The sequence below is a fragment of the Vombatus ursinus genome, unplaced genomic scaffold (genome assembly GCF_900497805.2).
Source record: "Vombatus ursinus unplaced genomic scaffold, bare-nosed wombat genome assembly UNPS02014932.1, whole genome shotgun sequence".
Classification (NCBI taxonomy): domain Eukaryota; kingdom Metazoa; phylum Chordata; class Mammalia; order Diprotodontia; family Vombatidae; genus Vombatus; species Vombatus ursinus.
The window spans coordinates 9,115,313-9,130,044 of record NW_020954710.1 but is presented as its reverse complement, the minus strand read 5'-3'; the positions used below and the strand labels follow the sequence as shown (position 1 = coordinate 9,130,044).

General features: G+C 42.6%; 1 protein-coding gene across 1 annotated transcript in view; it reads left to right on the top strand.

The window, feature by feature from the left end:
- The window catches only part of LOC114029430 (coiled-coil domain-containing protein 50-like), a 57,763-nt gene extending 43,684 nt beyond the window's left edge, over nucleotides 1–14,079 (top strand). The window contains exons 9-12 of the mRNA XM_027843863.1: nucleotides 2,521–2,652; nucleotides 9,011–9,111; nucleotides 9,761–9,858; nucleotides 12,091–14,079. Coding sequence (XP_027699664.1) covers nucleotides 2,521–2,652; nucleotides 9,011–9,111; nucleotides 9,761–9,858; nucleotides 12,091–12,230 — 471 coding nt within the window. The 3' untranslated portion in view covers nucleotides 12,231–14,079. The remainder of the gene's footprint in view (nucleotides 1–2,520; nucleotides 2,653–9,010; nucleotides 9,112–9,760; nucleotides 9,859–12,090) is intronic.
- The last annotated feature ends 653 nt before the right edge of the window (nucleotides 14,080–14,732 follow it).

Genomic DNA, 14,732 nt, shown 5'->3' with positions numbered 1-14,732 from the left:
AGGAAAGGAAAGGAAAGGAAAGGAAAGGAAAGGAAAGGAAAGGAAAGAAATATGGGGAATAGAAGAGAAAGTTATTAGTAAGTGCCTACTGTGTGCCAGGCATTGTGCTAAGAAATGAGAAGAATCTTGCAAAAGAGCAGAATTGTAGATAGTTTTGCTAACTCTAGGATAAAGGTCATTACTTTACCAGAAGGCATCAGCTAAGCCTGAAACTGGAAGTGACAGATAGCACAGTTGCTACTGAAAAGCATGTCCAGCTGGGCAGAGCTGATCCTCAGTTTGGAAGCAGAGAATCATCAGATCAACCAGGCTGACTGAGAAATTATGTCCATTAAGGTGTTAGTCAAACACAGAATGGATCAGCTAGGCTTAGCAGTGGAAGTATCTCTTCAACACAGAACATATGCTTATCAGAGAACTTCTATGGAAAGTCCTGAGATAAAGGACACTGAAGTCTGCAAGAGTTGAGTTGCCCTGGCCACCTGTGTTCCTTGCACATATGTTTTTTACTAACCTCGGGACTTTAGGTGGGTGTCCACTCTTTGAATGGCCTCTGTGTGCTTTGATGGGAGAGTATAATTGAAGTATATTGGTAGAATGCCATGTGATATTATTGCCATATTATACATATTTGCTTTGCATTTTCAGTAAATGTTTTAGTTAAGATTGAGTATTAGTACTGATTTATTCTTGAAAAGTACACTGATGAAAAGGACTCTGTGAGACACAGTATTGATGGTAATGGTCATCCAGAAGGAGTTAGAATAGTAGTTGCATGGCAACCGTCCTGGGGGGGGCCACCTCAATTTGCCAATGTTGGTTCAAGTGGGATGAATGAGCCATCTTCAACCTAAGAAGAGTCAAGGTCATAGCAATAACAATAACAACAATAATGATAGCTAGCATTTACATAGTGCCTGGCATTGTGCTAAACTTTTTACAAATACTATCTCATTTGATCTTCACAACACCCCTGGGAGATAGGTGCTATTATTATCCCCATTTTGTAGTTCAGGCTATTCCTGGGCTGTTCAAGGAGATGGTGCTAGAAATTGGGGGGAGGGGATCAGAAAAGGCTCCATGTAGAATATATATGGTGCTTAAGCTGGGTCTGGAAGACAGGGATTCTATAAGGGGCAGGTGAAGAGGGAGTGCATTCCAGGCACAAAGGAAGACCAGTGCAAAGGCATTGGTAGAATGGAAACTCTCTGAGGGCAAAGGACTGCTGTCCTTTTTGTTTTCATATACCCAGAATCTAGTGCATAAGAGGAGCTTAATATGTGCTTGTTGAATGTAATTGAACAACCCATTTCTTTTCATCCAATGTACTTCATAAAGGTATCTCTTTGCCTCTTTGTTGGGAAGTATCTATTGCATCATTGAGAAGAAGACCCAACAAATACTTTCCAGGATACTTCCAAGTAAAAGCCTCCACCATGTTGAGTGGGGCCCTCTGTGGCAGGAGGAAAACAGTGGGACAGGATGGAAAGGGAGGAATTTACATCAAGAGGGAATAGTAAGATCATAGATCCGTGGGGAGGGGGGGAGGGACCAGATGGGGAGAAAATTTGGAACTCAAAATAGTGTGGAAGTGAATGTTGAAAAGTAAAAATTAATTAATTAATTAAAAAAAATCTTAGATCTGTCTAAGAAATTGGGTCAAAACAAAATGTACCTGGAGATTCGATTTAAAATTCAATTCAAAACAAGGAGAGAAAAGAAAAGGGATTCTATTAGTGAACTGAGCAGGGCCAGATCTAATCTTCATTATGATTTAACTTCTCAGTAACCCAGCCAAGTAAGTCCGAGACTATAAATTACAGCCAAATTGCTGATCTGCGTCAGTGGAGGGAGTTTCTACACTGAGAGCTCTCTAAAGCAATGGCACCATATGTCTGAACTAAATACTGGTAGAAAGGGAAACACAAAGAAAACACTGAAATTGTTTAACACAATGAGGTATATTAATTTTGCCCTATCTATGCTTCAGAAAATCTTAATGTATATTTCTAAGTCAGATGGTCAACAGCTCTGGCGTTATCTTCCAAGCTGGAAGAAAAAGTATATAGATAACATGGTTTGGTGGAAAGAATGCTTAGAGTGAGAGGATCTGGGTTTGAAGCTCAGCTCTGTGACCTTGAGGAAATCATTTCATTTCCTCTTCAGTAGCATCTGTAGTATCCATTCACTTCAGTTTCCTTGTCTGTCAAGTGAAGAGTTTGGAATAGGTGACATCTGAGGTTCCTTTTTTAGGGCCGTTAAGTGGCATAGTGCATAGAGTGCCAGGCCCGGAGTCAAAAGGACCTGAATTCAAATCTGGCCTCAGACACTTACTAGCTGTGTGACCCTGGGCAAATCACTTAGCTCTGTTTCCTCATCTGTAAAATGAGCCGGAGAAGGAAATGGCAAACCACTCCAGCATCTTAGCCAATAAAACCCAAAATGGGGTCACAGAGTGTTGGACATGACTGAAATGACTCAACAACATCTCTGATGCCCCTAACCTCTTTCCTTTTTCAGGAGATTGCCAGGTACATGCAAGATGAAGAGCTGAAGTGTCATCAGAGAGAGGTGCGGGAATGGGAACTAAGAAGGGAAAGCAGAAACAGAAGCGCCAGCTTCTCCGAACAAAGGCAGAACAGGAGCAAGCAGGTGGGGAGCACTGTTTTTCTTTCGTTACCTTCAGTCTTCTCCCAAATCCCTGGTGTCTGCCCAAGGAAACCCAAACCAATAGATGAAGTCAAGTCGACAAGCATTTGTTAACGACCTACTATGTGCCAGGTATTTTGCTAAGCATTGGGGATAACGAAGAAAGGCAGAAAACGGTCCCTGATCGCCAGAATCTCCAAGTCCAATGGCAGAAGCCATGCGTGCACAACTATGTACATACCAGATATATACAGGATAAACTGGAACTCGTCTCGGAGGGAAGGAATTAAGTTTAGTTTAGTTTATTTTTGAATTAAATCAGTTTATCATTTATTAAGCACCTATCACGTTAGGCTTTAAGACAACAAAAACAAAATCCCTAACTTTAAGAGATTTGTGCTGAAGGCACTAAGTTTAAAGGGGTATAGGAAAGGCTTCTGGTACAGGTGGGGCTCTGGCTGGGGCTTGAGGGGAGCCAAGGAAGCCCGGAGGCAGAGGAGGAGAGAGAGGGTTCTAGGTATGGGAGAGGGGCAGTCAGTGAGAATGTTCCCCATCGGGAGATGGAGCGTCCTTTACAAGGACGAGAAAGGAGACCAGTGGCACCAGATGGCAGAGTATAGAGAGGGTAGGAGGTGTAAGAAGACTGGAAGGTTGGGAAGGGACGAGGGCAGAAAGGCTTTGGAAGCCAAATGAAGGGTTCTTTCCTCTCTGCCAAGTTGTGTCCTTTTGTACTTTCACTCAGTTGGTTAAGGGCCTGTTGTGGTGCCAGGGTGGGTGACAGGAGGGCTTTGACCTCAAGGGCATCCCACTGATGGAAAACAACACCTGCATAGAAAATATAATATGAAATATCCTCAGAGTCGGTATGGAACTAATTCTTGGAATAGGGCCCTCTCTGCTGTGGGAGATTAGGATGGGTTTCCTTGGGAATGGCATTTGAAGTGTGAAGGGAGCAAAGAAGGTCCAGGTGAGGTACTGGGTGCATTCCAGACATAGGGATTTTCCTTTGCGAAAGTTTGGAGACAGGAAAGAGACTCATGTGCAGGGAACCACAGATAGGCCAATTTGATTGGAATTCAGAGTACATAAAGATGAGCATTAAAAATCAGGGTAGCTAGGTGGTGCAGTAGATAGAGCGCCAGCCCTGGAATGAGGAGGACCCGAATTCAAATCTGGCCTCGGCCACTATACTTAGTATGACCCTGGGCAAGTCTCTTAACCCTATTTGCCTCAGTTTTCCCATCAATAAAATGAGCTGGAGAAGGAAATGGCAAACCACTCCAGTATCTTTGCCAAGAAAATTCCAAATGGGGTCACAAAGAGTCAGACGTGACTGAACAACAAGAGACAATTTGCAAGGAGCTTGAAACGTTCTGCATTTGAGCCTCCTAGCAGTGAGGCTGAGAAGTATGTTTATCCCCATTTTACAGATGAGGCAAAAGGCTCAGATAGAAAATGTCCCAGGTGGGGGTTGAGGCCAAGCCCTCCGGGTTCTGATCTAGCACTCTGCCCAACATCTCAGCCTTCTTGGTCATTTGAAGAGGCTGGACGAGGTGAGACAGAAGCTCTGCTTTTTATTTTGTGACCTTGAAGAAGTCAAAGCCTCACTGCTCTCAGCTGTTGGAAGAGAGGGGTTGGCCTAGATTTTTTCTTAATTTTATTTTTAAATAAATATTTCTTAAGTGCCTACCATGTGCTAGGCACTGTGTAAGTGCTTTACAAATATTATCTGATTTGACCCTCACAACAACCCTGGAAGGTAGATGCTCTTTCACAGTTGAAGAAAACTGAGGCAGGCAGTGCTCATGGTCACACATCCAGTAAGTGTCTTGAGACTGGATTTGAACTCAGGTCTTCCTGACTCCAAGTCCTACGTTCTATCCACTGATAGATGACAGCTAAGCAACCTTAGAAACCAACCTCCTCATTTTGCAGAGGAGGAAACTGAGGCCCAGAAAAGTTGCCCCAGCTTACCCAGATATTTGTGATTTCCTTTGCATGGAAATTCCCTCCATCAGTAGGTCCCAGTATGTCCTGGGCAATGGAAGGATTAAATGATTTGGTTAAGCCAAATCTTCCTGATTACTAATCTTGCTGTCTCTTTACTGGGCCATCCCATCCCATGTCTTTATCCCTGAAGTCACCAAAGCATAAAAATTGTCTATTGATTCTGTTTGGGGCTGGTCACTTAGGATAAAGGAAATGTGCATGTCCATTAGTCATTTGTGGGCAGCCACGAAGTCCTTGATTGGGAGAAGACAGCTAAGACTGCATGAAAAGAGCAATGCGTCTGGCGTCAGAGGCCATGAGGGTTCAAATCCTGGCTGCTTGACTTTCTACCTGGGTGACCTTGGCCAAAGCACTCACCTCTCCAGCTCTGGCTCTCCTCACCTGTCAAATGAGGAAGTTGGATCAATGACCTCTAAGGTCCCTTCTAGCTTTTAATGATTATTATTATATGATTACATATAATCTAATTTATTATCATATTGGCCTATGAATCTTCCCTTCTTTCTAAAGATTTCTCCCTCATTTTTATTTTTCTGGCTGGTGATGCTGAAGCTGATACCAAAAAGAACATTTAAAAAAATTGGTTCCAAAAACAGTCATGCTATTTTTAGAGACTTCATTAAAATGATCAGTTTCAATCTGATTTTGATTCCTCGTTAATGTAGTTGATGATTCTTAAGCCCCCTCAATATGCCCACCCACCTTGGCTGTGGCATCTGTACCACTCCACCCACAAGTGGAAATGTTTATTTCCTTTCTGCTGTGGGGTAGACGCCCACCCAAGTCACTCACCAGGGCCTTTGGTAAAGGTGTGCTTCAGACCTACAGAAGTTTCCATTAGAGAGTGAGACCTTCCACTAGAAAAGGGTATCAGAATTTCAAATGCAACCACATCTGCACTCAAGAAGTTAAAGGAGTTAGGGTTTCCAACTTACACTAATCATTTTAAAGGATATATAAATATTTTCTTAACACATTTTAGTTGATTCTGACTCAGTAGAGTAAGGTGGCAAACAGAACATCTGAATGGGGCCTCAGACTACATTAAGAAAGACATTTCTTCCAGGAGTAATAATAATAATAATTATTATTATAGCTAATAATAGCTAACATTTATATAGTACCTACTATATGCCAGGCACTGTGCTAAGTACTTTACAAATATTATCTCATGTGGTCCTCACATCCCAGAGAGGTAGGTGCTGTTATTATCCCCATTTTCCATATGGGGAAACTGAGGCAAGCAGTGGTTTAAGTGACTTGCCCAGAGTGGTACAGCAAGTAAGTGTCTGAGGCTGGATTTGAACTTGGGTCTTGCTATCTCCAGGCCCAGTTTTCTCTCCACTGTACAACCTAAGTACCTCCATGATCATAGAATCAAAGATCTAGAGTTGGAAAGCACCTGGCTATGAATTCCAATCCTTTCATTTTACAGATGAGGATACTGAGGCTCAAAGAGGTTAAGTGACTTATTTGATAAATCCTACTATTCACTTCCTAGCTGCCACAGAAGACGCTGATTCCAGGAGTAAGAAGCCCTGGACAGACCATATCTAGAATACTGTGTTCAGCTCTGGACATCGCAATTTAAGGGCTGTTAACAAACTGGAGACCATCCAGGGGAGGACTGCTGGGACGATGAAGGGTCTCTAGTTTATACTGTTTAAGGATGGTTTGAATGAACTAGGGATCTTACCCTAGACTAGAGAAGAACGAGGCTGTATCCGGACAACCTGGAAACTGTCTTCCAGTATGAGTCTTCCAAGCTGTGAAGGGGTCAGACAATTAATCAAGCATTTATTAAGCACCTGCTGTGTGCCAGGCATTATGCCAAGCCCTAGGGAGAAAGAAAAAGGCAAAAGACCAGAATCTTTGCGGGGAGACAACATGTAAACAACCATGTATAGATAAGGTGTTTACAAGATAATGGGAGTGGTCTCAGAAGAAAGGCACTAAGATTAAGGAAGAATGGGAAAGGCTTGTGGCAGAAGGTGGGGCTTTAGATGAGACCAGAAGTCAGGAAAATCACGAAGAAGGGGAGGGGGAGACAAGGAGGGAGAGAGTTCCAGGCACGGGGGACAGCCAGTGAAAATGGGTAGAATCTCCTATGCAGGTAACAGCATGGTGGCCACCGTCACTGTATCACAGAGTAGGTAGAGAAGAGTAAAGTTAAGAAGATTGGAAAGGGGGGCAGCTAGGTGGTGCAGTGGATAGAGTACCAGCTCTGGACTCAGAAGAAGGTGAGTTCAAACCTGGCCTCAGACATTTGACACTTACTAGCTGTGTGACCCTGGGCAAGTCACTTAACCCCATTGCCTAGCCCCCCCAAAAAAAAAAACAAAACCAAAACACACACACACACACACACACACACACACACAGAAGATTGGAAAGAGTAGGAAGGGACCGGCTTATGTACGGCTTTAAAAGCCGAACAGAGGAATTTTATATGTGATCCTAAAAATAATAGGGAGCCAATGGAGGTTATAGACTGAAGTGTGGTGGTAGGGAGGGGGGGATCAACTTGCTCTGCTTGAGCTCAGAGTGCATTATCAGAAGCCATGAGTAATAGTCTCAAAGGGGCAAATACAGGCTCCATGTCGGGGTTCCTACTGCTTCGGGCTATCCTTGAGTGGAATGGGGTAGTGAATCTTCCCACTTTGGAGTTATTACAAAGACTGGATGACCACTGGTCGGGCATACCACAGGGAGCTTCTTTCCTGGCATGGGCTGGGATGTGAGATTCCTTCCTGATCTGATTTTACGATACTGTAATAAAAATGAATTATTTAATTTTGTAAACTAACAAGAAGGGGGCTTTTTAATCGGCTTTGACTGCTGACTGACGCTCTTTGGGGAAGGATGACTCATCCTATGTTCCTATTTTTCTCTTATAACTTTTACTCATTAACCAAATATGTGGCTGTCACACATACTGTATGCCCTTGTGAGAAAAGCAGCATTACTGCTTGAAAATGAAAATGGAATAACTATCTCTAGATATCTCTAGGGAAAAAAATTCTCTCAGGCATCGCTTTTTCAGTCCTGTGGCTAAATCAAATACAGAAGTAAACCACTTCCTTAAAGCGAGAGGAAGAAAATTAAAAAAAAAAAAAAACAAACCCAACAACAAACCAACAGTTTAAGAATGATAGGAATGATAACACTGAACTCGAAATCACCGGACTTGAGTTTGAATGCTGGCCCGATCACTTGCTACCTGTGTGGCCTTGGGCAGGTTATGTTCCTTCTCTGAGCCTCAGTCTCCTCACCTATAAAACGAGGGCATAGAATTACATGGTCCCTGAGGTCCTGTCCAGCTCAAGGGTTGATTATATAAAAGTTTGGAATGTTAGGATAAACTTCTATGATTTGTGGGGGAAAGAGGGAGGGGAAGGATGTTTTTTTCAGTTTGTTTCATGACTGAGCTAGTCCAAGCTAAGCAGCGGACCCCAGATGGTTAAATCATACAAGTCATGTTGTTTCTAAACTTGTGACGAGAGAGAGAAGGACATTTTTCTACTCATTGGAAGGAAATACTCACTTGAGCTTTAATGAGTCCCAAGCACTGAAGATCCATGAACCTTCCTTTTTTGGCCAGCCCCATCTCAGCAAGGGATTGGCTCATGTTAAGTCCCTGACCGCCCTTAGCTGAAGGACTTCTCCAGATTCTACATGCTCATTTACAGTAACATTACCGACAAATTTCTCCTTCGATGCTTTTTATCATAATCATCAGCAATCCCCTGGACAGCGGAGGGTGGAGCGGTGGACTTCCTGCCTACTATTTTTCCATTGAATTCTTTGCATGAGGGTGCATTTGATATTTTTTTAATTAAATTTCATTTTTTCATTTAACAAGAATTGATTTTTCTCTTCCTTCCACTCCCCCTCCCCCCAAAGGAAAGGGAGCCTTATAATAAATAGATACCGTTAATATATGGTTGAGCAAAAAGAATCGACAAAAATTTTTTTGGTGCCTACTAGGTGCCAGGTACCATGCTAAGCTCTGGGAATACAAAGAAAGGTAAAAGACAGTCCCTGCTCTCCAGGAATTCAGCACTCAGAGGAGAGTGAGCATTCCAGGTATGGGAGACAGCCGGGGAAAAATTCCTGGCGTTAGGAGATGGAGAGTCTCACGTGGGATAATTGAGACACAGAGAGGGGAGGTAGCCTGAAACAGTGGGAAAGCACTCTGGACCCAGAGTCACATAGTCTGAATACTAAGGCTGAGGGGATTAGATAACTAACTCTTGATCTCACCCACAGCTCCCTCTGGATGGCAAAGGCCATGCTCTATCTCCACCATGCCATGATTCCATCACAAGCATCTTTTGCTTTTCTCTGACAGACTCAAGTACCACCGGACTCCGAAGTTGTGCCCCTTACTAGAGATCCAGCTCTGGACTGCTCCGACCTCCCAGCCCAAGGATCCGAGGGACGCGGTGCAAAGTAGGTGGCCTTATTCAAACCAGAGACTCGCATTTCCTCCTCCTGACTGATTCATGGACTCCTTTCCTATATTGGAGGGGTAGGAAGTGGATTATATTTTTTGCTCCTGTGGTAGGAGGGTATTTTGAATAGGGAAAAATTTTCTCCAAGTTACCACCTTCCTTTGTAATAATAATTCATTTTAAAACCAACAAGAAAAGCCCTTCTTTCTTTCCCCCTCCTTTCCTTCCACCCTCCTTCCTTTCCTCCCTCTCTTTCTTTCTCTCCTTCCCTCCTTCTCTTCCTTCCTTTTCCCCTCCCTTCCTTCCTCCTTTCCTCCCTTTCTCCTTCCCACATCACTTCTTCCTTCTACCCTTCTTCCTTTCTTTCCTTTCCTCCCTCTCACCCTCTCATCCTCCCTCCCTTTCTTCCTTCCTTCTTTGGAAAGTCATAAAAACAGAGGAGGTTAAAGCTTCATGCCGATCAGCAGGGGGGCCGGGCCCATAAGTGGCCCTCGCACTTCCACCCTGGCTGAGTTAGGGAGATCCAATCTCAACAACCACAGCGACAAAAAACCCTCAAATCAATGTCCTAGCCGAAGGAAAATGAGATTAAGTAGATTAGAAAGTTAGATTGATAACACCCACTGTTCTATTAAACACTTTTTCAGGCAGCTGTTTTCTCGGAACGTCGCTGAAGAGCTGGACCCAACATTTAAGTCCAGTGGGACAGATCCACCCGTAAATGCGTCTACCGTCAGTTCTCAAGGTATGTTCTTTCTACCATGTTCACCCTGGCACAATCCAGCTCAGCTGCACCAACCTCCTCTGAGCCTCAGTCCCTTCCACGGCCTCCCTGCCAAGTGTCAGTCTGGCCTCTTCAGAAAACCCTCTGTGACTGGGCCTCCCGTACCACACCGGAGGACCTTCTCCGTTCTTGTAAAGCCCTAGGTGTGATGCATTTCAAGCCTGTCACCATCTGGCTCCAGACTTCGTTTCTAGCCTTTTTAACCGGTACTTCCCTTCATATACTCTTCATTCCAGTCAAACTGGCCCATTTGCTCTTGGTCCCTGAGCTGGGCATTATTTCTTCATCTTCTTTTTTTGAAGGTTTTTTTGGGGGGGGGCAATTGGCATTAAGTGATTTGCCCAGGGTCACACAGCTAGTAAGTATTAAGTGTTTGGTCTGAGGCCAGATTTGAGCTCAGGTCTTCCTGACTTCAGGGCTCCATCCACTGCGCCACCTAGCTGCCCCTCCTATTCTTTTTTTGAGGTTTTTTTTAGGGGGGGGTTGTGTTTTTTTTTTTAATGAGGCAGTTGGGGTTAAGTGACTTGCCCAGGGTCACACAGCTAGTAAGTGTCAAGTGTCTGAGGTTGCGTTTGAACTCAAGTCCTCCTGACTTCAAGGCTGGTGCTCTATCCACTGTGCCACCTAGCTGCCCCTATCTCCTCCTCTTCTTAATGGCAACCAGAGAGACACCATATAAAAGAAGACCGATAGTCTGACTCTGCTGGAGGATAAAGTGTATGTGTGATGATTAAAAAAAAAACACCACCACAATAGAGAAAGTTACTCCCACCTCCCTGCCTTTACCCAGGCTGTCCCCCATGCCTGGACTGCTTGCCCTCCTCACCTCTGCTTCTAAGAATCTTTCTTCAAGGCTCAGTCCACATGCCACCTCCTACCTTGGAAGCTTTTTCCAGTCCCCTAGTTGTTAATACTTTTCCCCCTCCTTAACTAAGCACACATTTTAACTAATTTACAATCTGTGTCTCTAAAGTAGGATGTAAGCTCCTTCAGAAAAAGGATTATTTTTCATTTTATCTTTGTATTTCTATCTTCTCCCAGGGTAAACCTGACCTTAATGATCAATTAATTTAAGTGACCGTTGAATTGAATTTTTTTTTCTAATTTTGTACCGATATGTTAGCTATTATCATCATCCTTGTACTTCCTCCTATTTTTTTTTAATCATCACCCACAGTCTTTATCCTTCATGTTGTTCTTTAGTCATTTCAGTCATATCCGACTCTTCGTGACCCCATTTGGGGTATTTTTGGCAAAGATACTGGAGTGGTTTGCCATTTCTTTCTCTGTCTCATTTTACAGATGAGGAAACTGAGCAAATAGGGTTCAATGACTTGCCCAGGATCACATAGCTAATAAGTGTCTGAAATCACATTTGAACTCAAGAAGATGAGGTTTCCTGACTCCAGCCTGGCACTCTACTTTGCCACCATATACATGTTAGCTATTATCATTACTATTATTATTATCATCATTTTCCCCCATTAGACTGTGAGCTCCTTGAGTTTTGTTCTGTTTTTTTCTCCCCTTTCTTTGTATTCCTGGTGCTTAACCCAGTGACTGGCACATAGTAAGCACCATATAACTGTTAGTTATCTATCCACATCCAAAGAAAGAACTATGGAGTCTGAATGCAGATTGAAGCATACTATTTGCTCTTTTTTTTTCTTGTTTTGTTTTGTTTCCTCTTTCTTGTGGATCCTCCTATTGATTCTAATTTTTCTTTGCAGCATGACTAGTGTGAAAATATGTTTAATAGGAATGTATTTGTAGAGCCTATATCAGATTGAACACCGTCTTAGAGAGGGAGGGGGAGGGAGGGGGGAAAAATTTAAAACTTATGGAAAAGCTTATGGAAGTGATTGTTGAAAATGAAAAAAATGTAAGTTATTATCATTCTCATCTTTTCCCCCATTAGACTGTGAGCTCCTTGAGGTTTGTTCTGTGTTTTTCCCCCCTTTCTTTGTGTCTCTGGTGCTTAGCACAGTGCCTGGTACATAGCAGCTACTTAATAAATGTTTGTTGACTTTCTAACTTCAAGACTGGTGCTCCATCCACTACAAACAAAAGACAATTTAAAAAATATTAAACATTTTGTCTGTCATCCTTCTATACATGACAGATGCATAGCAACACACTCTTGGCCATTGGCTAATTCTTTTACATTCATTATTTCCCCTTTCCTACTCTTAGCTCTTGCCCATACAGTTCCAGTGGAGGGACTCTTTGAGTACAGCGAGGAAAGCCCCGAAGCAGCCTTTATTTCACCCACCAAGCGTCCATCAGGACGTCAGAAAGCCAAAGACAAGAAAGAAGCCTGCAAGCAACAGTGAGACAAAGCTTCTCCCTCCCCCCGCTCCATCCCCTCCCCCTACTCCTCCCCTGTCACTTTTTCAACCCCCCCCAAGGGAAACTTAGTTAGACTTGGTGTCGAATCAAACCTTGGACCACAAAAACTACTTTGCCATGTCCTTCAATGACTTCATGCCTCATGGCCATATTGGGACACCTTGATTCCTAAGTTATTGTTTGTTTGTGTGTGTGTGTGTGTGTGTGTGTGTGTGTGTGTGTGTGTTTGGAAAATGTTTTTGATGAATAAAGAGGCAGCTAATGGCTCAGTGGATAGAGCACTGGACCTGGAATCAGGAAGACCTGAGTTCAAATCCAGCCTCAGACACTTACTAGCTGTGTGGCCCTGGGCAAGTTACTTAACCTCTACCTGCCTCAGTTTCCTCTTCTGTTAAACGGGGATTGTTACAGCACTTACCTTTCGGGATTGTTGTGAGATGTGTTATTATTATTATTCTTGAAGATGTCCTCTCTCTCTCTTTTTTTTATCACCTGTGACATATTTGCTTTAAAAACGTCACAGATCAAGCAGTTCTTGATCTTGGATTTATGAGACTAGGGGTGGCAGAGGGAGGATTTCATAAATTAGATGGGATTGAAATCATCCTGGTGCCATGCAGAAGACTTAACTGAAAGAACATGGTGCGTCTTTCAGTAAACCATCCTCTTGCTGGTTTCTTCCACTGAAATACTGCATAAAACATGGCACCTTTCTCTCTCTCTTCGAGCACTGAACTCCAAAGTCATTGGGAGGCTCTGGGTGCCATATGTCTATTTCAGAGCATATTAGTCTAGTCTAAAGGAAGAAGTCAGTGAAAATACGGGGACTCACTAAGGAAGTCCCAAGAGGGGTGGGTAGTCTTGTACTCTGCCCGATAGACTTTTCTATCTAACATCCTTCAAACCAATAAGCATTTATTAGTTACCGACTATGTGAAAGGAGTACAAAGGTTTAAATAATAAATGGGCTCTACCCTTGGAAAAAAATATGGGTACTAGCCGTTACACATTAGGCCACCCATTGACGCCCATTATTCTACGCCGTGTTGTTCTCCCAATAAACAATATGTGTAGTTATCTTCGTGACTGGGTGAGACCAATGTATTTCCTAGAAAGACAAATCTATTTGAAATTAGTTTTTACGCCATTTACAAAATTAAATCCCTTGTGCTTCATGCAGATATTTCCTCAGTGTATTTTAAGGGAGCTCAGAGCTGGTTTCCCTTCACTTTGGTCAAACCTGTGCTAGTTACATTTTTTTGGAAAATGTGTTTCTAGGAAATGAAAATGAAATTGAGTGCAGGGAGGAAGCAAGAAACACATTACCCAAGAGCAGGAATTGGAAACTGTACACACTTCAATAAATCCGTTTCCTGGATACTCTGGGTTCCAGATTTCCTATTACCAGAAAGTAGCATCAATGACAATTCAGTTGAAGAAATTCCATCTACAAATAGAAATAGGAAGTTGAGTGCCCATACCTGTACATGGAACAATAATTTTAAGATAGGTTTGTATTTTGAACAAAGTATAAACTAACCTAGGATGGAACTAGCCAGTTCAATCCAACAAGTATTTATTAAGAGGATACTACATGCAAAGGCATTATACCAGGCAGAGGGGATACAAAGGCAAAATAACAACAAAAAATACAATCCCTGACCTTAAAAAGTTTACTTTCTGTGGAAGGAATACAGTTGTCCCTTCCACATGGGAATGGGGGTGGGGGTAGAGGTTAGGGGCATAATGCCCCCATAATCTGGAAAATCCACATAAAACTTTTTGGCCCTCCCTTTGTACCAGAGAAGAAGTCTGAATTTTTTTTTCTTTTTCTTTTATGGGGTATTTACAGTACTTTATTGTAAAATTTGGGTTATTGGGTCACAGGCTTTGTGTCATCTGCTGGTCTTTACATGTTGTCTAAGGCTTCATCAAAACTCCCAATAAATTTCCATTTAATTTCTTATGCCGACCCACACTATATCAAAACCATGATGGGGAAAATTGTAATATGGGGGGGATAACTGTATATCCTATACACAGATAAGTAGATACATGAGAAATCAAGGAAGAAGGCAAAGGATTAGGAAGATCAGGAGAAGTTCCTGTGAAGAAAGTTGAACCTTGAAGGAAACTGAGTCTGAAGTAGGAAAGAGAGAAATGACTCTAGAGGCATTAAGAAGAAGCTGGAGTCCAGAAGTCTGACCAGGATCTTAGTGCTTTATGAAAAACCTGATTTTCTTTGGACTCTAATAATAAACATCATGAGGTACATCTCCTTTAAGAAGAGATCATTAAAAGGAGACAGGTCACAGAAATATACAGAATTTTTTTTTTTTTTATCACAAGATCCTTCCAGGAACTACTTCTAAAAATGAAAGAGTTTAGAGAGGTCTAACGGCAATTACAGGCTGAAGTATATGATGAGTCAAAGAGGACCCCAAAGTTTAATATAATATTTGCATGGAGTAATTTACTCTCAAGAT